The sequence below is a fragment of the Micromesistius poutassou genome (assembly GCF_964030765.1).
Source record: "Micromesistius poutassou genome assembly, chromosome: 5".
In the NCBI taxonomy this organism is placed as follows: Eukaryota; Metazoa; Chordata; class Actinopteri; order Gadiformes; family Gadidae; genus Micromesistius; species Micromesistius poutassou.
Genome location: NC_140275.1, coordinates 18642544 through 18670507, shown reverse-complemented (window position 1 = coordinate 18670507; position 27964 = coordinate 18642544). Strand labels below are relative to the sequence as shown.

The 27964-nt window shown below is 48.2% G+C and overlaps 4 protein-coding genes across 4 annotated transcripts in view; 3 read left to right on the top strand and 1 right to left on the bottom strand.

Annotated features, from left to right (window-relative positions):
- The window catches only part of LOC311343336 (ankyrin-1-like), a gene marked incomplete at both ends in the record, with an annotated part of 34839 nt that extends 25999 nt beyond the window's left edge, over nt 1-8840 (top strand). Inside the window, 4 exons of the mRNA XM_084468203.1 lie at nt 304-435; nt 732-890; nt 7475-8147; nt 8492-8840. Of these exons, the coding sequence (XP_084324329.1) occupies nt 304-435; nt 732-890; nt 7475-8147; nt 8492-8840 (1313 nt within the window). The remainder of the gene's footprint in view (nt 1-303; nt 436-731; nt 891-7474; nt 8148-8491) is intronic.
- Nucleotides 8841-10209: 1369 nt separating this feature from the next.
- Nucleotides 10210-19358, top strand: LOC311343222 (uncharacterized protein). The gene is made up of 5 exons (XM_084468084.1): nt 10210-10779; nt 12189-12272; nt 12641-12793; nt 14252-14350; nt 15652-19358. Exons 1-4 carry the CDS (start codon nt 10561-10563, stop codon nt 14321-14323), a joined length of 528 nt encoding a protein of 175 aa, XP_084324210.1. The 5' UTR covers nt 10210-10560; the 3' UTR covers nt 14324-14350; nt 15652-19358.
- A 763-nt stretch (nt 19359-20121) lies between these two features.
- On the top strand, nt 20122-22523 carry LOC311343223 (eukaryotic translation initiation factor 4E-binding protein 1-like). The gene is made up of 3 exons (XM_084468085.1): nt 20122-20483; nt 21561-21743; nt 22013-22523. Exons 1-3 carry the CDS (start codon nt 20348-20350, stop codon nt 22042-22044), a joined length of 351 nt encoding a protein of 116 aa, XP_084324211.1. The 5' UTR covers nt 20122-20347; the 3' UTR covers nt 22045-22523.
- Nucleotides 22524-25641: 3118 nt separating this feature from the next.
- Nucleotides 25642-27662, bottom strand: spaw (southpaw; the record flags this gene model as incomplete). The annotated part of the gene is made up of 3 exons (XM_084468202.1): nt 25642-25794; nt 25898-26802; nt 27404-27662. 3 exons carry the CDS (start codon nt 27660-27662, stop codon nt 25642-25644), a joined length of 1317 nt encoding a protein of 438 aa, XP_084324328.1.
- Between the last annotated feature and the right edge of the window lie 302 nt (nt 27663-27964).

The window sequence follows — 27964 nt, the reverse complement described above, 5'->3', positions numbered from 1 at the left end:
CCGCTTTGTTCTGAACGCTGAAGCGCATTGTTCACATGTATTTAGGTGAATGCTGCAAGCAGCGCTCAACTATTCTTGCTCTCTCTTAGGCTTTCTTCTTTCTTTCTTTTTTATTCTCTACAGATTTTGGGACCCCACTCCTTCCAATTTTTTTCACCTAGATACTCCACTTTCCACTTTAAAATGTTCACACTAGCTTTGAATCATGTGCTACCATTCAATTATTTTAAATATTTGTTCCCTCGTTGTGTCCCACAGAGCTAGGGTCTGTGTTATACATCCTCTCCTCCTTGTGTCCTACAGAGCTAGCCCGTGAGCTCCAGCTCAGTGTGGACGACATCAACAAGATCCGGGTGGAGAACCCCAACTCGCTGCTGGAGCAGAGCTCCGCACTGCTCAACCTGTGGGCTACCAGGGAGGGCAAGAGGGCCAAGAGTGAGTACATGAGAAGTGAGTCTTAACTCACCTTCACATCAGTCATAATCTCACGCAGGTTCTCCTTTACCTGGTCTCCTCCTGTAGGATCTACACACTGTTTTCAGATCCATCAACCCCATCTTCTCTTCCAAGGTCTATACACCGGTTTCAGGTCATCTCAGATCCAGATGTTCCACCATGCTATTGCTATTGTGGTGGTTGTTCTACGTTAATCGATCCTGTTGCTCTAACCGTTCTGTGTCTCCTTCCCCTCTCTCTGTGTACCTCGTGCCCCCCTCATGTGTCCCCCCCAGTGGAGAGTCTGTACGTGGCCCTGAAGAGCATCGACCGCATGGACATCGTCACCATGCTGGAGGGGCCGCCACCCCAGCCCCAGGGCCGGCAGGGCTCTCGGGAGCTGAACCGCTGCCGGCCCAGTGAGAGAGAGCACCTCTCCCCGGGTCTGACCAATGGTAAGACCACGGCTCAGAACCCCAAAGTGCAGACAGATCCTTACGCTCGGGGGCCGACCCAAACCGCAAACCCAGGTTTGCCTTGTTGTTTCTTCTCTGCAGTTTCCTTCCTTGTCTTTTCTATTTAACACTGAGCTGAACGTTAGATGCTAAACTTTAGACGCTGAACGTTAGACGCTAATTAGATTCTAATCGTCATTAGAGCTGAGCGTTAGAAGCTGAACATTAGACGCTAATCGTTAGACGTTGAACGTTAAAGCTGAGCTATAGACACTAATCATTGTTAGATTCTAATCATCGTTAGAGCTGAACGTTAGACGCTAAACGTTAAAGCTGAGAGTTACACGCTGAACGTTAGACGCTGAACGTTAGACGCTGAACGTTAGACGCTAAACGTTAAAGCTGAGCGTTAGACGCTAATCGTTAGACGCTAAACATTAGACGCAAAATGTTAGAGCTGGTGTATGCTAATTGGTATACGCTTACCGTTATTATACGCTAATCATTAGACGCTAAACATTAGATGCTAAACATTAGATGCTAAACGTTAGACGCCCAGTGTTAGACACCAGGTGTTAGACGCTAGACGTTAGACGCCGAACATTAGACGCTGATCGTGAGATGTTGTCGTGCAGCAACACTGAGTGGGACTCAGGATACTCCTACCTCCTCCTCCAGAGCGCCTCAGGGAAGTTCCTAGTCATGACCTCAGCTTGAGGGTCCAGAGCTGTGCCAGATAACTCAAGTCTAGAGACCCCTGAAATAATGTTCGTTCCTGAGACTCGTATGCGGTGGCTTTGATGAGACCATTTGTAATTGGATCAAACTGGCACAAAGAATGGATTTCTGCTTCAAAATCCAGTGAAGAATAACCCAGATTGGGAGACACCTGGCACAAGAATCAGACCTACCTCAAGATGGAAGGTCTGATTGCCAACTCAGATTGCCAACTTAGCATTCTCAAGAGTGAACGTGTAGCTAACATATTTCTTTGTTTTTAAGAATAAAAGTGGTCAAGCAGTCAAGCATTCAATATTCACTTCAAGATTGTGTTTTCATAAAGTTAAAGGTTAGAGGATCTTGAAGCAGAGCACATTTAGGACTGGAGTATTGATGCAGCCATCAGCACAGTGATGGAGAAATCCCAGAGCCAAATATATTCACTCATGTAAACCATTATAGGCCTACTAGTAAACAATCATTCAACTGCGCACAAATGTTTTTTGTTAGCATTGTGTTTTTTAGTCCAGTCTTTATCACAGTTTGCTTTAAAGAGAAATTACACATTTTATTCAAATAATTAAAAACAGGCTATACACCCCCTTATGACTTTTAAATCCAAGGCATTTCAACATGGGATATCTTCAATGTGTATCAACTCATTGCCATACATGGTACCAGTCTGCCGTAGAGCATAAGGTTGGCCCATGGTAACTGCTCTCCTCTACAGAGTGCTCCTCCTCCTCCTCCTCCTTCTCCTCCTCCTCCTCATGGTACATGGTACATCTTGATTGACTCCAGTTTCACCCTCTGGCCTGCCGAGGGCGCTCTCCCCCCTGTGGTCCTCATGAGGAGCCGCCCAGCTCTCTGTCCCCTGTCTCCAGCCCGGCCACTGGTCCTCCCTGTGCAAACTGGAGCAATTCCCGGGGATGTAACGATGCGTAAACACATGACCATGAAAGAGACGTTCAGATCACGGCTGCGGTGCATCTGATACCTGTCCGTCCGTCTGTCTGTCTGTCTGTCTGTCTGTCTGTCTGAATGTCTGTCTGTCCCTCTTTCTGTCCATCTGTTTTATTAGCAGTACCTCAAAGGCCCTCCCTTGGCGCTCTGTGTGAGTTCTTTTTTAGAGGGCTGTTGTGTCTCTGGCTGATCACACATGAAGGACCGGTTGAAGATGTTTGTGTCCCAGAGTTAAACTGGGAGAACAATGACAGGGAACGTCAAGGCTGCTTCAAACTGATCTCAGTCTGTCAAGCATTTCTCTCTTTTTGTTTTGAACAGCCCCAAGAGCTGTTCATAAGTCCAATCATAAGCCCCCCTCAGTATTAACCACTTGTCCATTCAAAGCTTTATATATTCTAATCATTTGATTGGGAATAGTCCATAGATATCTTAAGGGATAGTCCATAGATATCTAAAGGGATAGTCCAAAGTTATCTAAAGGGATAGTCCATCAATATCTTAAGGGATAGTCCATAGATATCTTAAGGGATAGTTCATAGTTATCTAAGGGGATAGTTCAGAGTTATTTAAAAAGATAGTCCATAGTTATCTGAAGGGATAGTCCATAGATATGTAAAGGGATAGTCAATAGTTATCTAAAGGGATAGTCCATCTATATCTAAAGGGATAGTCCATAGATAACTAAATATAATAGTCCAGTTATATAAAGAAGTGGTCCAGAGTTATTTAAAGGACTGGTCCAGACTTATTTAAAGTGTGACGACACACAAGTGTAGTTTGGTGAGTTGGCTGCCATCTGCAGTTTAAAACATGCTGAACCCTTCTTTCTGCTTGGTATACATGGGGAAAACCCTGCTTTTATCACAGCGTAAGAAGATCTACGTTAGAGGAACATGTACTGTATCTCCATGACCAACATGTCCCTTTCAGAGAGGCTCTCCTCCACCTCCTCTGAATGTATAGTACATGACATGAACTAGCCAGTGTATTTATCTAGCTATTGAAATTAATTCCTACTATGAGTTCGGAAACAACCCTGATCTTCCTGGATTTTAACCTAAATCATGAGTTTGTTTACTATGAACAGGATGACTTGCACCCAATAATTCTAGGTAAATATAGTAGACCTCCAGCTCCAGCTCTCTGCCTGCCATGCATGGGCCCTCAGTGAGTTCCTCGGGGCGGACCGTCTGTATGTCCTTCTGGAGGGGTCCGTGGTTCCTTCCTGAGACTGACTGTCGCTGTGTTTCCTCTCGACTTGTCATCTGCAGCCCGGTCGCCCTTCTCTACCTCCTACTCACTCCTCCTCCTCCTCTCCGAACTCTGACCTCATGCTGACCTCATATTGACCTCTGACCCATATCTCTCTGTCTTTACGTTAAGACTACCACTAGTAGCATTTTTTTATACTCTTGAAAATCACACTTTTTTCTTCTTTTTTTTTTTTTTACTGTAAGCTCTGTGAGCAAATCCCTTCACACAGATTATATACCCAGAACCCACCTGGGGGTGGAGGTGTCCCTCGCTCCCCCCCCTCTCTCTCTCTCTCTCTCTCTCTCTCTCTCTCTGGCTCTCTGTTGATTTATTCAATTATTTTGAATTCTTCTGTCCTCCTGTTTCCTTTGTTGTGTACGCATATGTTTTCTTCTATCTTTATCTGTCTCCTCTTCCTTTTACATCCCTCTCTCCCTGACCTCCTGCATGTCTGACTGCGCACGAGAGCTTGAGTTTCCCCCCTCATACGTTTGCATGGTGACACCGAAATGAGGGCAGGAGTTTGCAAAATGGGCTTCTGGGAAATGAAGTCCTTAAACCTTTGCATTGGCACCCAGCGTTGCATGAGCGAGCCTGGGGTACTGGCTAGGCATGCGTACCTGGAAATGACCTGAGAGCATGTCTCCTGTGTATCGCTCCTATACACGGATAAAGAGAAGAAAAGGCTTCAACCTTTTTCAGAACTGGAAACCGTGACTGTGTTCATGTATGAATGTTTCTACCTGAATGTCCCTCCATGACGCTATATCTGTGTGTGTATTTGACAGTGGGCTCAGTGTTTCTACTGTTTTACAGTCATCTTCAGTGTTGTACGTATCAATGTGTCTCCCTGTGTTACTGTTTTCCTATATCTCTGTTGTCTCAATGTGTCAGTATCTGTACGTCTATTTCTAAGTCTCACGGTACATTTACATGGGAGTTCATGTTGTGTTCCTGTGTTTAGCTTCCTCATACGATGCCCAGACTCTCCGTTCTCATCCTCCATCTCATACCCACAACTTGTAACATCTTTGACATCTACAAACGTCCTCCTCGGACCCAAAGCACAAATTGAAGACAAAAATTTCTCACAATCCCAAAATGCATTTTTTTTTCTCACAAACAAGGTAAATATTTAGTAGTGGGAGTTTTGTTGTCAGGGTCGTTTATAAAAGGTGTATTTGTATTGAGTCATCCTGGATACCCAGTTCCAATACTGCACATGCTTTATGCAGGAAAGCAGCGACGTACAAGGGTCCCGATTTAGTTTTATAGTTAATATAGCAGCCTTCCTAGGCCTGTACTCTGAGCCCAGGATTGGTGGGATTATTTTAAACCATGATCCGTAAAGGAAACCCTTGGACAGCCCTTCCAAACCACCATGTTGTTGTGGCTTTGGTCATGTGAGTCAAACCAACAGGGAATTGGACTTTAGTACAAAATAGTTATTTCTGCACTTTCTATATCAAACACCTTCTTGATATGGAATATTGTAACCACATTATTTATGATTTCTGTTTCCATTTTCCCTTGTGTAGCTGATGATATGAATAGTCTAATGTTGACAGGACACTGGCTACCCTCAGCCAGACAGATTACTGAAGGTTAAGGAGCATGAGATGTCACTATCAGTTGCATCATACATTATAACAGCAGGAGAGAAGCATTCAATATTTATGACTAGCCTGAAATCATCAATCCATTAATTTGACGTAAAGCAGTAGGAACTTTCTATGTTGTGCTGCAGAGTAAAGCTAGCTACTGGTGTGCTGTATAGTTCACCTGGGGCGTCCTGCTAACGTTCCTCTGCTCAGGGAAAGCAGGTCAAGGTCTCCTGCTGGCCCTCATATCAGATGCAGCCTCAGCAGTAGAGTCGCTGCCAGCCCCACTCAGGTTACGCCCACCGGGCCTTTAAACACTTTGGACACCACAAGAAATATGCTCTCCCCTCTCTCTCTCTCTCTCTCTCTCTCTCTCTCTCTCTCTCTCTCCCCCTCCCCCATGTCTCCCCCTCATCTGGAATACACACCCACGTGGTCACACTGACAGTAGACACCGCAGCCCCTTTTCCATGTCCCCTCCGTGTCATTTGCTGCACCAACTCTCACAGTAGACATGAGGTCCCTACTCTTCACTGAACACATGGTTGTTCAATGTGACTTTGGGAAAATAAATTAGCCGATTTTCTTTGCTCCAGACTGAAACCTAAGTCAATATCATATATATATATATATATATATATATATATATATATATATACTGTATATAATATATACACATCTAAAAGGCCACACATTGAGAGACTCTCCCTTCTTGAATGGTTTCCATGTCGATCTGTCGGTCCGCTCCCCCACATGGAGCCCGGGACGTGTGATCTCTTGTTCTTCAGGAGGTTTAGAGGCGTGGTAGGAGTCGCCTGAGTCCACCAGACTGACCGCCCAAAACATCCGAAAGGGATTGAAAAAAAACTATGTTTGTGAATATGTGTCAATCATGGGTCTGTGTGTGTCTGCATTTGGGTTCTATTTACACTTCCGGGGAAATACCTGTTATGGGTTCATGAAGTATGAGTCAGTGGTTTGCAGTTTGTTAGAAATTTGCCTGCAAGCATGCTAACCAGCCTGGTTAATAATATCCTCCTGCCTGTCTCTGAATGAAATTATAATACTGCGACATGCATGGGTGTGTGTGTGCGCGTGCGTACCTTCGTACGCGTGTGTGCTTGAGGAAGAAAACTGGAATGAGAAAGAAACAACCTGTGAGTTCACGGCATGGGTATGTCTCCCCCTGCTGGACAGGTGCGTGTCCCAGCCCTAACATAGCGGCAGAGGCAAGAACTTCCTGTCCTTCTTCCTACAGGGGGCAGTGTGCAGCGCAGCTTCAGACACAGCCAGACACGCATTCTCACTTTCTCTCTAATCACTATTTTTGGTTTTATGTTTTATATTTTCTCTCCCCCTCTCTCTCTCCCCTCCCCCTCTCTCTCCCTCCCCCCTTTCTCTCCCCCTCTCCCCCTCTCTATATCTCTCTCTCCTCTCCCCCTCTCTCTCTCTCCTCCCCCTCTCCCCCTCACGTCTCCCTGGCTGTGTCTGCTGCTGCTAACTGTCAGCGCTGGCTGTGATCTGGCTTGACAATCCTTCTTAGAGCGTAACCAATTACTGAGATCAGACCACAGGAGCAGCACCAACTCACAGTGAGAACACCGGATCCTGCGATTGGTCTTTGCAATTTGGGGCCAAGCGAGGTGACTCATGAGATCCTCTGGTGCTCATTTGAGCACAACAATCTCTGCAAGCCTGTGTTCTGGTGCTGTCCCTGTGCAGCTGGTTTGAGTGTTTGGTTACTCATCCACTTCCGCCTTCTGCTCCCTCTATCCTGAGCTTCCTGCACCTTTTACTTCAGCCATGTTTGTCTCTCCCCCCTTCCCCCCTTCCCCCCTTCCCTGCTCCCCCCTGCCCATTGTGTCCTCCTGGGCAAACCCCCCCCCCCCCTGCCCATGTGCAGGGGCACCCCCACCCCCGCCCCCCAACACACCCACCACAGCGCCCCGCCCCACTCGCGGGGGTGGTCCCGGTGCCCGGGGGGGGTAAGGTGTGGCGGGCAGGGGGGCCCATGTCAGTGTGCCTCTCTGTGTCTCGCTCCAGGTTATGGGCTGGTGCAGGACGAGCTCCTCTCACCGGCCTCCATGCAGTACAGCCTGCCCTCGCCGCTGGGCGCCGAGCCCTTCTGGCAGGAGGTCTCCAGCCTGGAGTGCGCGCCCATCGCCACCACCGAGGAAGACACGCTCATGGAGATGTCCGACGTGCAGGTGTGGCCCTCGGGCAACAGCCCCTCCCTGGTGGCCGTGGAGGACTCCTCGCTGGAGTGCAGCCACGCCGACGACTTGGAGGGCACGCCGGGCACGCCTCACGGGGGCCCCGGCCGGCCCCCCAGCCAGGCCAGCGGGGGCGGGGGCGGGGCGGGGCTGAGCCACGGCTCCATAGAGCTGGCCGAAGACGACTCGGAGATGGGCGTGGACTCGCTGAGCACGGCCACCGCCACGCCGGCCTCGCTGGGGGGCACCATCGCCGGCTTCAACGCCAACGGACTGAATCACGGTCAGGGGTCAGAGGTCAATTCGGAGGCTTTGGCGTTTGCGAGCATGAACAGCGAAGATGGAACCAGGGGAGGAGGAAGAGGAGGAGGAGGAGGAGGAAGAGAACAAGGAGCACCGGGCTCAGAGGAAGGGCTTTCTCTCGTTGCAGGACAGCAGAGGGTGTACGCGCGGCTGAGCGAGTCCCCGGGTCTGAGCAATGTTACGGATCGGAGCGCAGACAGGTGAGTCTGAGCACTGACATCTGACGGGCGGGCTGTCAAATGTCAACAGTCCTTCAGGCGGCCGGCGCCGCAGAGTGTAAATGATGTGACTGTAACTGTCTTAAACTCTTAGCACCTGTGAAGCAGCTCTCCTGGCTAGTGTGTTTATGACGGCTGATGAGTACAACAGTATGCTAGTGTGTTCCCCTGAAGGCTGTGCTGCAGGACCGTGCGAAACAGTGATCCGCCGTTGGTGTTTCTCAGCCATGCTATGAAACAGAACGCTTCCCTCCTTCGAATGCCGAATGTTGTCCGTGGTCGGACCCCCTGAAGCCTCCTCACCGTGCGCCCTGTCCCGTCCCCAGGTCAGGGAGTGGAGGAGGTGGATCTTTTCTGTCCTACCTGCAGGAGCAGACGGGGCCCGGCTGGATGCCCGTCACCGACCCCACCCAGGCCTGGGTGGGCACCCAGGCCCGGCCCCGGCAGGCCGTGGACGGCGTGGCGTCGGCGGTGCGGGACGTGAGGGACGCAGACCCAGTGCGCCTGTCCCAGGAGGCCCTGCTGCAGCCGGTGAGGGACATGGGCCACTCGGAGATCCTGAGGGGACACTTCAGAGGCACGCAGCCCTTTGAGAAGGGGCTGGGGTTCCCCCACCGGGTCCCGGACCTGAGGACCTGGGACGACGTCCGCCTCAGGGGCCAGGTGACTAACTGAGAGCGCATGCTGTAGAGCTAGAATACAAAGACCTTGATACACTGGCTGTGACATCGGCCAATCACAGAAACACAAGGAAGAATAGAGTGACGCAACACACAAGTAATGTATTGTGATTGGTTGAAATAAAAATGGGAATATCTAACCAGATGCTTGATGATAATGCCTATTGTGAAAACACAATAAGAATAGGCTTCCCAGATCTGGGCTGACTCCAGAATCACTACCATGACAATCGAAGTAATCGAAGTAAGTCCGGTCAAGGTCAGCACATGACCGGTGTTGCCATATGTTCCTACGGTGTTGAGCGCTGAAGCCCCACCTATAAACTTTGAATCAGTTGATGCTGACCTCTTTACAGTAAATAAGCAGCTGTACTTGTTTCATGTCTTTGGACACGGGTTTGTTTTGGTCCAGGGGCACTGGACCTTTTTCAGGAGCAGCAATCATTCTGTATTTATATACTGGTCTGGCACAGAGAACCTCCTCCATGCTGACTAGTAGTGGTCTTATATTAGTGGCTGTCTTCTGTCTCCCTGTTTAAAGGTTTATGTTACTTAATAAGGTTTATGTTCTTAATATTACAATATTACATTGGTAGCTTATTTACAAACAGTAATGCACACTTTTGGCACACACGCACACACACACACACACACACACACACACACACACACACACACACACACACACACACACACACACACACACACACACACACACACACACACACACACACACACACACACATACATACACACACAAACGCACACAAACACACCGGACCAGGCCCCAACATGGGCATCAACAATCACGTCTTGCCAAATATAGCAGACCTTCTCGCTGTCCCTCTCTGTAATGGGATCCCATCCTGAGCTGTCATGTGTTCCCACCCTGGCACAACGCACCGCACAGGACATGGCCACTGGAAAGCTCAAACGGCCGCGACCAGGGGTGTCTGTAGGGTTTGCTACCCCTACCCCTACCCCTACCCCTAATCCTAACCCTAAACCAAACCCTACCCCACCCCTACCCCTAACCCTTAACAAAACCCTTACCCTAAGCCTAACTCTACCCCTAACTACCCATGAGGAAATGTTTGTCTTTATCTAAATTCACTGAGTGGGACCACTGAGTTCCACTTTGCCACCACGGGGACTGGGGTGTGTGTGTACACATGTCTGCTAGTCCCATAAGCAGAGGGTGTGAGAGTGTGGAAGCAGCATCACCACTAGCTGCAGAGCACGCATATGGATATAGAACATCACTGGAGTGGGAGAGCGACAAAGGAGAGAGAGAGAGAGAGAGAGAGAGAGAGAGAGAGAGAGAGAGAGCGGGAGAGGGAGGAAGAGGGAGAGAGAGAGAAATAGTATCCTGCTTAGGTCGTGGCTGTCTGGATTTAGTGTCATGGGCTAGCCATTCCCCCCGACCAACTGGCAGAGGACAGGAGGGGCAGCAGAGACGAGGGCCCACTCTCATGGAATAGCTGCCTCAGCTGGAACCAGTGTTTGCTTTTCCACTAAACCACTGAAGAAGACCTGGGAGTACACTTTATCTACCACCATCACCACTCTCACGGATATAGATGGGAAACTGAGAGGTTGAGATCCCAGCTTGCACACAGGCCCAGGCAGGCTGTGAGGGACGTGGGTGTTGCTGCTGTCGTGAAGGAGGAAGGTTGGGTGTGTTGGATTGGTGAAGAGGAAGAGAAGGGGAGACGATGTGGGCCCTGGTGACGGAGCTGCTGTTCAGCCTGGTGCTGCTGGCCTTCCTGGTGATCAGCTGCCAGAATGTCCTCCACATCGCCAGCGGGGCCGTGCGCTCCGTGCTCTCCTACGTGCACGCTCAGCTTGACCGCCAGCTGGGGGAGGGGGAGGGGGTAGCCGACGAAGAGGAGAACGTGACCACCAGGGTGGTCCGCCGGCGAGTCATCCTCAAGGTACGACGGAGAGGAGAGACTGGCCCGGGGGGACGGAGCCCTGATCACTGAGATGTACAGATCTGACATGCACAGATCTGACGTGCACAGATGGGATGATTGACATGAAAGAGGTTTGAAAGGCATCGTGAAGGTTGAGGATGTGTTGTTTCTGTTTCTCCAAGAGGACAGGGTAGTGCAGGGTGTTTGTACGGGGGGGCCGATGTGAAGGTCTGGACGTGGTTTGGTTCTTGACAAGTTGAGGGGCGTGTTTCTGGCAATGAGCTGAAGGACCCTGCAGCCACAAAAAGACCAGGTGCTCCTAAAGGAAGTAGACGGAGCCGCTCCTGGAGCTGACCTCTGTAGTACAGAAGGTGGAGCGGCACTAAAGACGCCAGACTTATCCAGCTGGCAAATCCAGGTTCAGCCGTTCAAAGACGTTTTTTTGTTAACTGATTGGGTTTGCTAACATGTTATGCTTGAGTGAGAGTTTTTTAGTGCAGGAATGGATGCCAAACATGGCTTGGATTCTGAACCTATTTCTGATATTGGCATTTAACATAGATATTGAGATTGTGGCCAAGTTTCAGTCATTCTCCTGGCATTCACCAGTTTGCTCCATGGTTCCAGCAGAGATACTAAACCCTGTCGCTGGGGGGCTTAACTCAGACTATAAGCCCCTCTGCTGTCCTGCTGGAGGAGCTGATCGTATAAATAGAGGAGCAGTGTTCTGCTGAAATGTGAGTGTAATAACATCATGATGTGAGCCTCATTATCCACTGTTTAATCAGGCGAACGGCACAGAGGAGAGTATTAGGGGACTCCAGTGATCTCTATTGTTGGTTTAGCATGCTTCTCTGGAGCAGCCCCACACCTCACCCCTCTGTCTACTCACCCCCATGACGGCCACACCCCCACATGCTAGCAGGCACGGCCGCGGCGTGTAAATACGTACATTCATTACGTGACTATTTAAAGCACTCCTCATTCCAGAGCCCTGATCTGCATTGTGTGCTGAGGCATGTTGGCTCACATACACCAGCTCTATATAGCTCTATAACACACAGACACAGACACACACACACACACACACACACACACACACACACACACACATGCACACACACACACACGTTAGCATACATACATCAGCTCTGTATAGCTCTATAACACACACACACACACACACACACACACACACACACACACACACACACACACACACACGTATACATTAGCATACAGACATTAGCACACGTTGAGCATCTGAACTCATGGCCCTGTGGACCTGAGTGCATCCAGTGGAGGCCTCCACCCGGCCCCCTGAAGCTAGCCATCAGGATGTTCTCCGTGTCTGGACCTGGTCACTTAAAGTAGCGGCGGTGTGGTCAAAGCAGCCCCTAACCTGGTGCCTGTGTTGTTGTGTACAGGGCGATGAGGTGGAGGACCTCGCTGGGGAGCACGTCAGTGAGGAGCAGTTCACGGACGAACATGGAAACATCGTCACTAAGAAGGTTAGTTTTCTCTTGTGTCCTGACGACATGTCTGTGCTCATCTTCATCCTTTATCCTCTGCGGCTCACAACACAACCCTTACCTTTTTGTTATTCCATCTCTTCTTCCACTCTCTCCATGTTGCCACCTCCTTCTGCACCCCCCACTACTCATTCTCACCACCGGATGGGTGTGTGTGTGTGTGTGTGTGTGTGTGTGTGTGTGTGTGTTTGTGCGTGTGTGTGTGTGTGTGTGTGTGTGTGTGCGCGCATGCGTATTCGTATGCGTGTGCGTGTGGGTTCCTGTGCGTGTGTGTGTGTGTGTGTGTGTGTGTGTGTGTGTGCGTGTACTCGTGTCGGACATTGCGTGGCTGTGTGTGCGTTGGTCAGATTGTGCGCAAGGTCGTGCGCCGAGGGAAGGGGTCAGGTGAGGAGGGGGGTCAGGAGGGCAGCCTGGAGGGGTCTCTGGAGGACGCCAACGAGATGGAGGGCGACCTGGAGCAGTTCATGAACTACGCCGTCCTGGGTCGTGACATCACCAAGGTGGGCCACTGATCCACGCCCCCAGCGACCCCCTCCCCGGGACTCACTAACCCGGACCCCCTGGTCCCCAAGGACACCCCCTGCTGGGACTCCTGAGCTCCATGTAGGACCCTAGCATAGAGCGAGCCCAGAGGCGCCATGCCGCCCCCCAGTGTGTTTCTAATATTGTCCGTTCATTGTGTTTTTCTAAATTCATTATTCATTCTAATTAAACGTCAGCCAACCTTCAGTTTGGATTGATTGTGCGTTCAGGGGTCAAAGGGAAGAGCATGCGGTGAACATGGTTATAGATGTGGTGACGGTTACATAGAGCTTACAAAACACTTACAAAAGCAACGGTTCGAGTCTGACGATATTGTGTGCCAAGTGTAAGGTGTGAATGCTGAACCTCCTTTCCAACACCACCCATGAACCCTTTTCCAACACCACCCATCACCACCCACCACCCTCTTCCAACACAACCCATGAACCCTTTTTCAACACCATCCATGAACCCTTTTCAACACCATCCATGAACCCTTTTCCATTCCAGTTGCAGCCCCCCCTCCCCCCCATTTTCAACCTCTGCACCCAATCAGTTTTATTTATTATTTTGACCTCTTGTTGGAACCACAAGCCGACATTAAAAGCAGTCCCAGGGGTCACTAGTCCTGCAGTCTCCATACTGGGGAACTAGTCCTACAGTCTCCATACTGGGGAACTAGTCCTACAGTCTCCATGCTGGGCCTCTAGCCATGCTCATGGTGGATGGTGGACCATCTTGTTGTGTTCATGAAAGCCATGTCCTCTCTGACCGGAGAGCGTTTCCTCTGAGCTTCTAGTCCTAATGAGTCTTTTCGGTCGTTGCATGTAGTATGAGCCACACCAGCAGACCCCCTCATGTAACCGAACACCATCCAGAAATACTATAGTGTTTCTGATCAGGCTGGATGATTCACATTGAAAAGGTTTACCAGTTTTAAAGCCAATAAAAAGCGTCCTCAGAAAGTTAAGCTGGTCCACTAACTTCACCTGGCATCATTGAACAAAGACATTCTGGGCAAATACTACTGATCCCTGACTGCTTGATCCCAGAGATGTTGCTCATGACGTTTCCCTTCTTCTTCCTCCTCCCTGTCTCTCTCTCTCCCGCCCCTCCCATCCTCTCTGCCCTCGCTCGCCCGCCTTCCAACTCTCGCTGCACTCTGCCTCTGTGCTCTTCTTCCTCATTTGTCCGCCCCTCTCCCTTCCTCTTCCTTGTCTGTCCCCCCCCCTCCCTTCCTCTTCCTCTTCCTCATCTGTCCCCACTCCCTCCTCCTCCTCCTGCCAATGTGTCCTGCTTGCTTTTTTGTCCCCTCCCTTCTTGCCATTTCTCTTGGTTGAACCCCCCCCCCCGCCCCCTCCCTCCCGCCCCCTCCTCCCCCGACCTCACTAACCCCCCTCCCCCCCCCCCCCCCTCCCCTCTTCCCCTGCCTGTAGCCGGATATTATGGATGTGAAGAAAGGGGCTCAGATAGTGCAGTGTGCCACTCTGCGGCGGGTAAAGCAGTGAGGCAGACAGAGGGGCGGAGCCCTGCAGGTACCAGACCCCCCAGCCCCGCCCCCGGGCAGCTGTGGGCGGGGCTAGACATTTAATCCGCCTCCCCGGGTTAAATGCGGCTGCTGAATGTGCCATTGATGTGATGCTAATGGTATCATGCTAACATGTTTTATATGTGAACAGTGCTAACTAACTCAGTCCACCAATCAGCCATATATCTCTATCTATATATCTATATCTATATATATATCTCTCTGTTATAGTGAACACATGGTAAGGACTAATATCAATCAACACAAGTCCACAAGTCCACATTATGCTGCTTACATTCTCAATACTTATTTAGCACTGTAGCTTGCCATTTCTATAGATTATATTGTATACTTATTGTAAACAATTCTAATTCAGTATCTATACATCTATACAGACTGTAAACTCACACTCTATTCATTCAAGGCGATAAACTATATACAGTACATCGGTTTATATAGAAGGCCTGTTATGTAGAATCAGATTGCTGTCCCAGAGAGTGATCTATTAAAGTGTAATGTATGTGACCCCCAACGTCGCTACCTGTCCTCTCTAACTTTAAAACCATTGCAATCCTCAGATGACTCACATTTCGACCCACACACTGTTGAGTGTTCATCACATATGAGCTCAAGTAACTGGTTCACACTGGATACTGGATAACTATTTCTAATGACCATACCGGTGTAATTGACCTCTTTATTGGAGCTTTCCCTTGTCTTCCACAGTGTGGACAATGCACAGTGTTCCAGGTTATGGCTTAGTAGCCCAGATGGTCAGGGGAGAGATTTAGCTAAGGTCTATCTCTGGGTGGCTCAGAATGGCATCAATAATGTATAGCCTAATGAATCTTAGCAAGAGCCAGCCGTCTTAGCTAATTCAACTGTTAAATTAAATATAACAGGATCAGAGTGGAAGTGGTGTGATTTCAATGTGAATATAAATGGGCTGTAGTTGGAGAAGGATAGATTACCAACAATTTCAAGGGCTTTCCCACAAGCTCCACAGTGAACATGCTGTAGATAGGATGTGAGAGTTGTAAAGAGGGGAAGCAACATTTTTAAACTAAGCCAAAAAACCTCCCTCCCTCTCTGCTCCCTCCCTCCCTCGTTCATCTACCAATGAGAAGTGTAACATTTTGTAAGACCTGGGAAATGATCATAGGTCGCAATTACACCGGTAAAAATGATCCCGCAAGGCTGTTGTCTGTTAACTACAGTTTGCATGTGAAGCCTCAGCAGTTTATTCCTCTCGGGGTTAGGGTCTGTGTGACTCGTCCTTTAGGCTGTCGTGTCTCTCTCCACACACAGGGCTCCCCACAGGATCTCCCACCCTCACCGAAACCATCCTACATAGACACATGACGGACAGCGGGGGGCGGCGGAGAGACCTCCTCGGAGGAGGAACGGCGGACACCGACGAAACGTACACACAGCTAGCGGCCACACGACCATCAGCGCCGCCAACAGGAAGTGGATCTACTGTCGTTTTTTCTTACTTCCTTTTTTTTTTTTAAGAAACTCTAAAAAAAGAACACAGGGTTCTAGGTTAGACGCATGATTTTTTCGTACAAAAAAAACCAAACCAAACTCAAACAAACAAAAAAAAGCAACCAAAACGTGCTTCCTGTTATCTGTTCAGCATGCTGATTGCTGCTGCATGGCCTGTCTTTAGCTACCAGTACAGAGGGATCTAGGGTGGGGGGGGCCGGAGAGGACGTCTAGGCTCTGATGCAATGTAGGGTTCGTCAGACTGGCCCTTTCTCTCCATTACTCTGGGAAAAGAAAAAAAATGTGTGTGAATTTGCATAATCTCTAGGCAACAGGTTTGTATCTCTCCATACCCCCGCCAGTCGGACCACATCACAGACCAGTATGCCAAACCACCACGTCCACGTCCCAGTGCTCCACGTCCCAGTGCTCCAAGTCCAGTACGCTACACTACCACCAAAGGAAAGCTGTGCTGTACATAACCTGGTGTTGGGATGTGTACCTCGTGTCGTTCGTGTTGTTAGGACCCTACACCATCACCATGCTGCTCTTCAGAACCTGTGGTGTTACTTTGTGTTCATCTGGCTTGTTCCAACCTAACCCTATATATATAATATATATATACATATATAAGATATATACTATTATTCTATCTACATCTCCTGAACCCTATGTGCACGCGAACAAGCAGACCTCTGTTGTGTTGCTCTGTATTATTGGTCCTTTATGTTGGTGTCCGGATTAGTGATTTGAACAAGATGCCACCCTGCACCTTCTGACCAATCACAGTCTGGAAGGGCTCCACCCCCTCGCCCGTCCCTCCCCTCAGACCTCTGAGGGCAGCCTTTTGTAGTAGATGTAGCAGCAGTCTTGTCATCCCCCAACAGGGGGCAGGATTTCACCTCCACTTAGTAGCTTTAATGTCTGACGTGAATCTTGACCTTACAGTAGTAGACTGCTATTAGTACTCATGGGGGTGGTACAAACATATAAAGAATTTCAGCAACTACTGTTGATGTCACTTTGATGTCGGATATAGGGGGGAATCCTAACGGTAATAATGTAGCTTTGATGTGGTCAGGGAGCTGGACCGGAGCTTAGAGAGCAGGAGTCCAACGTGTCTGAGCGCTCGTGTTGGGCATCAATGTTTGTTTTCTTGACAGTTAAGGACAGTCAGTCGCCGATCACTGTGATGAGAAACTGTAATACTGACCCCGTTACTGTGAGCCTGGGAACCCGCTTCCTCGCCCTGGTTCTTGTCTCACTTCCAAACCTTTTAGTTCCTACTTTACTGTCCGACCTTCAGAAGCAATAAGAACTATGAGAGGATGTGTGTGCGTGTGTGTTGCTGCGTGTGATCCCATATCATCTTCAAACTTAATTTTCTCTTCTAACCATAGCTATACTCTTCTATTACAAATGATGTCAACACATTACTGTTTATCAAAGGAGCCGTATTGTTTTAGGAACAGGGATAGTTTAAGTTTGACTGTATATCCCCCATCATGCTGCCCATGGTTTTGCCACATCCCTCATCAGGAGGATGTGTCCTTTATTTACGCCTTAATATCATTCATGCTGAGCTCAAGAGAAGTTGAATGTTTGTTTATTTGCTTGTGCAAACGAATGCGTATGTGTGTGCGTGACAGAGAAAGTGACACGGACACACAAGAGAAAGGTTTTTTAAGAATCACCAACTCAGTAATCCAATGTGGAGATGGTTATATAGTGACTGCATAGAACTATTTTTGGAGAAGAAACTCACGACATACAAGACAGCGATCCACCCAGCATGTTTTTTTGTACATACCAGATGCTTCGGTTCTCCTACTTCATGGACCATCACCTCGTTCTAGTTGCCGCACAAATATGTAAACTCACAAGGACTCAACAACCGCACACCTTCGAGGTTTAGTTCAACTCTGCAGCCAGACATGACATAGAGGAATGTACCTTCACAACATACACGTCTGTAGAACTGCTCTATTCTCCTTTGGAAGATGACTCCTGGCACTCAGTTATTTTACACCCGTGCTTTCCCTTTCATTTGAAACATACTGATGATCTTTTATGACGAGAGAAACACAAGATCGTTTACGAGGCACTTTGACAAGGAGTCATTATCTACACCTACATTGTGTTACTTTTCCTTTACTGCAGCCATGGCTTCTGTTCAAGATATTCTCACTTTATTTTATCACAAGCATTTCTAGATTGAGAAATGTTCTTAAATTCTAAGCGTGAATTTGTTTTATTTAATCGGACACTTCACAAAAGTGACGAGTGCAGTGATAACGTTGGTGGTGCAGATTCATCAAATATATTTTTCCTTTTGAAAAATACAATACAATAACAGTACATACGGTTAAAGTGCACAGTGATGAGGAAAAGTCAACGATTAGCTTTGTAGCGGTTGAAAGCTGGATGCAACCCATGTTTTTATTATTATTCTTAGGTCCTGGTTAATAGACTCTGACAGGCTCTGCTCGTCCAATAGGCCACAATGAGATGCTCCTGACTGTAAGATCTGTTGTCTTGAAAAGTGAAGGAGTATATCGTCAACACCATAGAACATATCAACCTCCTTGTGGTTTCATGAGTTGTAGTTCTGAACAGGAACCACACTCCTGAAGCCAGCCCTGATCTGGAGGTGTGAGAGAGAGCGTTGAGGACTAAGTGTTTCAGAGTGCAGGCTTGAGGGACGTTTAGTGATCTAACTGTTGGCTCAGTGCACTCAGCAACCAGACTTTCAAGACGACAAGCATTACCCCTCAACACAGCAAAACCTTCCTCAATCTACTGCTGCCCCCACCCAGCTTCTTTTGCCAAATAAGAGCCTCTCAGCCAGGTGTAGGGCTGTCCACAGGGGTCTGGAACCAGACGCTATCCAACAGGTCGGGACAGAGAAGGCTACAAGTGCACGGAGACATTGGAGCGTCAGATGTGTTAAACCAGAGGAAGAACAACCAACCAAACCTTGCACTTGTGGAATAATGAGACGAAGACATGCATCGAGTTCATGCAAAAATATTATACTGTTGCAAAAACTAGAGATCACATGTATATTCCTTTTAGAATGGATTGAAGATATTAACGCAATAGCATATTACTCAATACTAAGGAATGCAACTGCGCACATGCACAGAATATGTTTTTGACATAAAAGCTATATATATATGAAATATATGAAAAATCTCTATATATATATATATTTACTTAGAATGCTATGCACCCTTACTTATCAACTGGGATTCTAATTATGTTATGGATGTACTTTTAGCATCATACAGCTGTAGCTACCAGGGACCTGCTCTGGGTAATGCCTGCACCCTGGGGGAATAGGGGCCTTGTGGGGATTTTAACTTGTTGGTTTGCTTTTTTTTATTGGTATGGAGAGTCAAATATGAATAAAAAAAAGATATATGTGAAAGCCTTTTAATCAAATAAAATTGGAAGACATCTGTTGAAAAATTTACTCTGTACACCAGCTCAACATTTGCAAAATTAATAAAGAAATCAAACAGTTATTCTCAGCTAAGCGTGTATGACTGAATGAAACGTGAAAGTTTTCCATAGTCTCTCTCCACCTCTACTATTAACTTTTTGTTATTTTTTTTAATTATGCAATTGAAATGGATGGGTAATGACCGAAAGGACGAGATCACGGATACAAGCGGCCAAGATGAGTTTTCTCAGGAGGGTGGCTGGCTTCTCCCTTAGGGATAGGGTGAGAAGTTCAGCCATCCGGGAAGAACTCGGATTAGAGCCGCTGCTCCTCTGCTTAGAAAGGAGTCAGTTGAGGTGGTTCGGGCATCTGGTAAGGATGCCCACTGGACGCCTCCCTTGGGAGGTGTTCCAGGCACGACCAGTGGGGAGGAGACCCCGGGGAAGACCCAGGACTAGGTGGAGAGATTATATCTCAACACTGGCCTGGGAACACCTCGGGATCCTGTTAGAGCTGGTCAATGTGGCCTGGGAAAGGGAAGTCTGGGGCCCCCTGCTTGAGCCTGGATAAGCGGATGACGTTGAGGAGGATGAGGATGAGGACAATTGAAACAATAAACATATTTAGTATATTTATATTCAAGATTAGCACGGGCCACGAATGTACAAAATACAACTAGTTTAACAAACCTCTAACCCCGGCAGCATGTGGACGGTGTTCTGCTCCAGTAGGGGGCGCAGTAACTCAAACAAACCTCTAACCCCGGCGGCATGTGGACGGTGTTCTGCTCCACTAGGGGGCGCAGTAACTCAACTCCGGCGCTCTCCTGACTCCTGGTTTCCTATTTTCGGTGCATGAAGGAGAAGGAACGTGTGCTCAGGTTCTCCAGATGACCTGACCTCTTCTCATGTGCTGTGTTGTAATGTGAAAAGTTTTGCTTCCTGTTACTGTCTGTTTGCACTTTTGCACCAACGGTATTGTATTTATTAGTATTCCGCCTGAAGCTTTGTCGCGGACAACGCTGCGCGACACTTGTAGACTTTGTTTGTTAGCTGTGTCATTCTATTAAACATGTCTGAGAGCAGCCTGAAGACCACCTCCAAGTCCATCCCCACCCGGCGGGTGGTGATCAACAGCGCGGACCACATGCCCCATGTGGACTACTCCTCGACCCCCGGGGGGACCCTGTTCAGCACCACGCCCGGAGGTAACGAACCACTCCGACTGAAGACGAACTCGAGTCGCCTCCGGTCTCCATGCGTTGATTCCTGTGGTGTCTGGAGGAGGCGGTGAACTTCCATTGAACCTCTCGGTGTTTACTGCACCGTGCCTACTGGGGTCATACTTTGGACCAGCAGCAGGACCAGACCGTGACAACATGGAGAATGAACTAGACAGTTACATCGTTTTTAAAGAAGTTTAATCATAATTGCATTCGTTGAATATCGACTGCTGGTGCCACTAATGCACATGGTGGTTTAACCTGTCAGTAACGAATGGTGCTATTGGCCAAACAAGGCAATGTGTGTTTGAAACAAAATAAGCCATGATTGGTCAATTCAACCAGTACGTTAACCAGGGTCTTCTGTTCTGGTCCCGACCCCTCCCTCCTGGCTCCTGCCTTATCTGTACTGCGCATGTGTAAACGGCTTTTGCGCATGCGCACATTGTGTCACTTTACGAAGTATTAATCGATTCAGAAACAGAACTTAACACAATGTGATTTAATAATGGAGGATTTAATTGCAGAAATAACATAATTATTGCCGTGTGTGTACACTTGTGGTTTCTCATTTCAAACGTTGGGCCCCACACTGACCCCAGGCGTCCTGGCCTGTTGATCATTAATCGCTGCTGGCCCAACCTCCTCTTTCCATCGAGTGCTCAGGGTTTTCTAAATTAAATTGGGGCATGTGTCCGATTATAGGAAGTCGTTTAATCCTTCCTGTGAGTTGGTTATAGTGATATAGTTCGTTTTTCTAAATTAAGGAAATGCTAAGTCCTGCAGGAAGTCAGCATCTCACCTGTCAGATGTTGTAGAAAATGTGGGTGTGTGCAGGAGGCTGTTGGGCTCTGAATCAATGAGGATCCTCCTTAAGTCAACCGGGAAATGATGCATGTCTAATATGTGTTTATGTAGTAATTATTATTGATTATATTATCTATTCCTTTTAACCATTTGAACGCCAGGAAGATTAACACAGAATGAAACAACAAAACATGAACACCAGAAAGGATCACATATGCTAACCCAATGTTTGTGTCTCCCCTGCTCGCCCCAAAGGCACCAGGATAATCTACGACCGCAAGTTCCTGTTAGAGCGTCGCAGCTCCCCAGTGGCTAAGACCCCGCCCCGGGGTCTGCCCGACATTCCAGGGGTGACCAGCCCCCCCGTTAAAGACAAGGCCCAGAACGGAGAACCGCTCAATAACAACGTCATCAAGACACCTGACAGCAAGGCTGCTGGTAAGTGTTAACGCACGCAGTTGATGAAGATGGTTTGTTTGTTTAAGTACGCGGCCCAGGACAAGAGTTAGGTCATCAGACATACCTCCTGGTTTGGATCATTAGTAAATAAATACAGCTTGTTGACTCAAGTTACTGGGGAAACCTTTTCACTTTTGGAACCTGTACGTTCCACTTGTACTCAAACCAGCGCTGAAGGTGGGAAACGAGAGCATCACTTACGGCCATGTTTTACACTGAACTAAAATCTGCTGCCCGCTCTCCTCAAGGTGATGAGGCCCAGTTTGAGATGGACATCTAGAGGCCCCTGCCGAGCCAGGCACCCCTCTGGGTCCCAACGGGCCCCTGCACTCCTCTCCTGCCGAGGCGGGGCCTTCAGCTCGGTTCCTCAGGGCCTCCGTGAGCCCCCGGCCTGGCGCTGGACGGACCGCTTCCTCTGTTCTTGCACCTCAAGGCATCAGCTGTGGTTCTGTGTGCCTTTCTTTAGGGGACTCAGGTCACATCACATGGAATGCAAACCAAGGACCTAAACACGATCATTCAAGCCTGTTTACTGGCCACACACTTATCTATGGTCCAATTTAAATAAAACGTAAGATGACAGAATTATATTTTACTGATTTAGTCACTTTTGAACTTTGCCAGTTGTGACCGGCATATCATTTGTTGATTAGGCTGGTCAAAGGCTTGTTCACATACAGAGACTGTATCAGATGCTTTTGTTGATGACATGAACAGGAAAATCACATGGTGTTAGGGTGAAAAAGCATTAAAGGCAAACAAAACTTACCTTGTCACTTGTCAATGTCATTAATTGCTTTGCATTGTTTTGTCTGCTCATTGTCTTCAACTGATGTTCTTCTCAGTCCTGTTCCCCGGCCATTCAAAGCTTCTCTACATCTGTAGAGGTTGGAAGCAGAGGAGAGCAAGATTTTGAAACTAAGGGCTTAGGTTTAACCTTCAACCTATAGAGTCAACTAAACCCGTATTCTCCCAGCGTACTTCATTAAGCTGAAGGGTGGCTACCTAATCTCTATTACAGTCAAATACTACCATACAGCAGCATTAGATATAGATAACCAAGCCTCTAATCATAATACAAGTTGTTGGGAACTTATTTCAAGTATGACAACAGGTCCTTACTATTTGGAAAGTGTTGAACTTACGGCCAAATTTGCACATTTTAAATCGGCAAAGATCAAGAAGATGCTGATGTCTGGAATGGTTCGAGATTGGAGTATTATAAAGGATGGTTTAAAGATTGTAATGAGTTTAAATGGCGAAATTAATAAATAGGCACTTGAAGGCTTCAGTCATGCTGCAGTTCTTCCTTCTGGCGTTGGGCCATTCCTCCTGACTCTGGAACGGTTCAATTTATGAGCTTCAATCCTCCGACCTCCGGAGGGAGAACATATGGAAAAGAAGCGTGTGAATAGTAGCGAGAGAGGAGGGATTTGAGTTTCTGTTACATGTTTTGTCCAAAAAAAGTATTTTTTTATTGATGATCTTCGTCTTCTGGCAGCTGGCAGGATGCTATCCCATAATGATACATCCAGACTATAGATATATAATGCATAAATAAATTAACCTGCTCCCAGATTAAGGCAATATTCTTTTAGTTCTAAAATCTGGCTTCTTTCCATAACCTGTATTGTTCTTAAATATAAGTAACATTTTTTTAATCTTTTGAATGTAAAAATCATACGTGAATTGTAACGTCAGTTATAAATAATAATCATCATTATTATCGTTATAATCAACGCTGTTCCGCACTGTGGCCATAATCAGCAATCGGCGTTCAACTTCACACCAAAAGCGCCGATGGTTCAACGTAGAGCCAGCTAGAGCAGGACTTCCAACACTTTAATTTCAGAATCATCTTTTGATACTTAAATATCTGTCTCTGGAATTTGACTGTTTAACTTGAATGTCTCTATGAATGTAACTATTACCTACATGAAGAAATGTAGGTACACACGCATGCACACAAATTACACAAAAATCACAGAGAAAGTGAAACCTATGACATTGACCTATGGATGCATTTAAATATTAAGAGTATTTAACCATTCCCTGGTCAATAATCAGTCAACTTTAAAACACCAGGGGTCTGGCCCAAAGACCCCTGCTCTCTGATAACTAGCCATTGATGGTAAGAGGTCAATACACACACACACACACACACACACACACACACACACACACACACACACACACACACACACACACACACACACACACACACACACACACACACACACAGTTAAAAGGCCTCTCACTTCCTCTAACAGCAGTTGTCATGATGACATGTCATGTCCTCAGTACATGTCATATATCACTGGGTAGAAAACAAAAGGTCTGCAATAGAGCGTGAACAGTGGACTGAAGAAGAGGATCCAGTGTGTGTATAGTCTCAATACACACACTGGATGTGTTTGAAGTAAGTCTCTTTCCCTAGGACTATACCCCCCCCCACCTCCCAGAGTCTAATTGGAGGATTTTTCCACACATTAAATGTGTGTTCAACATTCCTTTTCCTCTTAATCACAGAGGAGGCTTCTGCTTAAAACAAACGACTACTCTTCAGAAAACAAAAACCAGACATTTATAAAACTTACCAGGCTTGGTTCTCTCAAGGACTTTCTTGCAGAACAGGAATTTCTGAATCCACTAAGTAAAGAGTCACGTATATGAAGCCACCTGCTAATGAAGCTATTTGCATAGATATGGAGGAGATAAGCCTATCAATCATTTAACAACACTTTGAACATACATTAAGCAATAATGTATGTTCAAATAAACAAGACATAGAGGGATTCTCTATAGAGAGACTCAATTATTAGCATATCCTCCAGGGTGAGAGAGAGAAGAGTTATCCAGTATATGTGTAATATGGGAGATTTTACACATCACGTTAGAAAGGTCAGACCCTGCAAATGCCCCAACAAGGACAACTATCAAAAAAGTGGAACAACAAATATGTCTTATCCATCATTACATATCTACCAATGTACCCCAAAAATATATTATTTAACTTTATCAAGGAAAGGTGTGTGTGTGTGTGTGTGTGTGTGTGTGTGTGTGTGTGTGTGTGTGTGTGTGTGTGTATTGGAGTCATAAGGCTAAGATGAACCGCCCATCTCCCACAGTAGCTGTGGGTTCGGAGTGTGCAGACTGTTCTCTCTGCCTTATGGCGTTCTGCAGGAGCCTGGGCCTGACATCGCCCCTCCCCCTCCCCACCATAACACCTCTGTTTCCTGCACTCCCCCTCCCCCCCAAAACAAACAAGGCTACTGGTCTTCTGAGCCTCCTCAACGATGACCTCGTGTTGGTTCCTCATGGCCGTTTGATCTCACCAAACACAGACCCCCTCCCTGTTGACTAATGATGGGTCTGTGATGGCCCTCCTTATCAGAGATGTGGATTAGAGGTGAAGAGGGCAGATAAACGCTGACCTTCTCACAGAGGCATGACTGTATCTTCACTAGGTTTTCATTCTGTCGCTGAGAAGCTGTTGTCCAATTACATTGGTGTTTTCATGGCATTCATTTGTCTAAAGTTATTTATTAGAATTATTATACCATATGTTATATATAAATACATCATAATAGAAGCAATCCAAAAAAAATATGATTTTTGGTTTCATAACAGAAAAAATAGCTTTATTCATTTTTTATCCCATTGTTTGTACAAAAATATACATTCACACATACTATAAATAGAAAAAACAAATGACATGGAGAAAACTGAAACAGTATGATATAGCACCCAGTTTGGATGTTTTATATTTATATATTTATATATATATCCTATATTTTTATTTACAAAGATGATCATGGCCGTTGCATTAGAGGAGTTTAATCATTAGAGGAGTCACCCCTGAGGATCTCTGGAGGTCTCAGTGGCAGCCGCACTCCTCCACCATCATGTCCTCGTGGTGCCGCAGGACCACGTCGTCGTCCTCGTAGTACAGCATGGAGAGCGGGGCGAGGCGCGTGGGCACGCAGGATGGGCAGGACACGCGCTCCGGCTGGTGGAGCCGCAGGAGGCTCTGGGACAGGACCAACATGTCAGCAACATGAACAACATGAGGCTCTGGGACAGGACGACAGAGAGCGACAGACAGACATGGCTGTAGACGGCAGAAGGCTTACCTGCATGTAGGCGTGGTTGGTGGGCTGCAGGGATTCGTCCAGGGGCGTGGGGCACGCGCCCTCACAGCGGTAGGCGTTGTAGCGTTTGGGATGAACGATCCACTCGTCCCAGCCGATCTGCTCGAAGTCCACCATCATGTCCACCCTGCGGCACAGGGCCCCCCTGCCGGCCTCCTGGGGGGCCGCCGTCGCCGCCGCCTCGTGGTCCGCCAGGCGGATCCGGTCCATGCGGTTCCTCTTGTGGCGTCGGGCCTGCGCCCGGGCCACGCCCACGTACTTGGAGCGGTCCACGGCCCGGATCAGGCTGCGGGCGCCGTCGCCCTCGGGGGGCCGCTGGTGGGTGGAGTAGACAACCATCATGACGCGGCCCGCGGACGGGTGCTGCTTCTGCCCGCGTCTCCCTCCCAGTGTCCCGCTCCTCCCGCTGGCTTCTGCACCCTCCTCCTTCTCTTCCTCCTCCTCCTGGGCCCCGCTCCCGTCCTCAGCCCCGGGAGGCAGGACCCCAGCTGAGGCATCCGGCCGAGGGCGGTCTCCCTGACGGAGCCAGAGTGTCAGCAGGGAGGTCACGTCGTACACCCTCCAGGAGGACCGCAGGGTGCTGTTGGGAGAGGCGACAAAGCTGCCCAGGTAGAGGCGCTCCCCTTGGGGACAGGGTCCGGAAAGGGGGCCCGGAGAGCAGCTCTGCCTGGGGGAGTGATAGACGTCCACGGTGACGCGGGGCGAGGCCGAGAACGCCGGCAGCCGGACACGGAGCTCCGCCCACTGCACTGGGTCGCCGGCGGCGACCGAGGACATGTCAAACGTGACGGTCCATCTGTCCCCCACCTGAAGGCAGCCTGGAACAAGACAGGTACATGAATGGATGGTTCTGGCTGACTGCTTCCACCATGATGGCTCAAAGAACTCTTAATGTTAACCTTCATTAACAAGTTAAGTTGTCCTGCTCAAATCACACCTTAGCCAGGAGGAGCAGAGTTTCGAACCCTCAACCCTTCCAGTTGCCAGACAACTCCCTCTCCCTCCGGAGCTGTCACTTCTAGACAAGCCTCATGTGTGGACAAATGTCCGTCAGGGCGGTGGGAGGGGCATCAGGGCAGGATGTGTACTCAACCCCCCCAAGCTAAGATGTCTGAGCAGCTAATACACACACCCTGTCACATAAAACAGGGATGGCCCTTCAAAGTGGAATAAGCACTTTGACGCTCGTGGGCAGCAGAGAGGAACGGGTCAGATAAGAGAGATAAGAGCTCAGAAGTAAAGCAGGAGTGAAGGATGGAGAGGATCTGGGGTGAAACCCCCTGATCACGGACCAACAGGCCCTGAGTCCTCACTGCTCCATACAGAGGATCAAATGGAAGGATTCCAATAGCAATGTGTACGTCCAACAAATGAAAGCAGGAGGCAATGTCAAACGGTACACTCTTGCATAACACTGATACTACTATATTAAGTAGTAAGAAAATACCTTAAAAACAACAAACATAAAGAAGCCTACTTTGAACTCACCCTGTGCCATCAGACTCAGGATGGAGTCAGACTGGGAAGACGGCCTATCTCCAGCCCTGGGCGCCACCGAGGGATCCCCCGTCTGGAAGGAGCGGTACAGCTGCATCATGTACAGGGGGTACGGGACACGATGGGATGACGAGAGGATCCCGGGACCCGGGCTGGGGCTGGCAGCGAGGACGGGCCCCTGGGTCAGGGAGAGGGCCCCGGGGCAGAGGGCCAGGAGCGCTCCCCACAACAACAGTAACGCAAGCTCCATTTCAGCGGAGACAAGAAATAAACGAGGAGAAATAAGTAAAGTATTGAAGGAGCCTAGAGAGGCAGAGCGCTGCTGTTCCTCCAGGGGTCTGGGTGTGGAGTGGTGCTGTCAGCAGAGCGAGCCCCAGACAGGCCTCTTTATAGGGGACAGCTGCCCTTTGATGACCCCCTGACCATCCCATCTGAAGGGCTCCTATCCTCACAGATCAGAGGGGCGGATACAACATCTAGCCAAGGTCATTGTCCCGTCAAAAAGGCTCCCTTTTTATATCCATTTTACACCCGTAAAATTATTTTAAATTC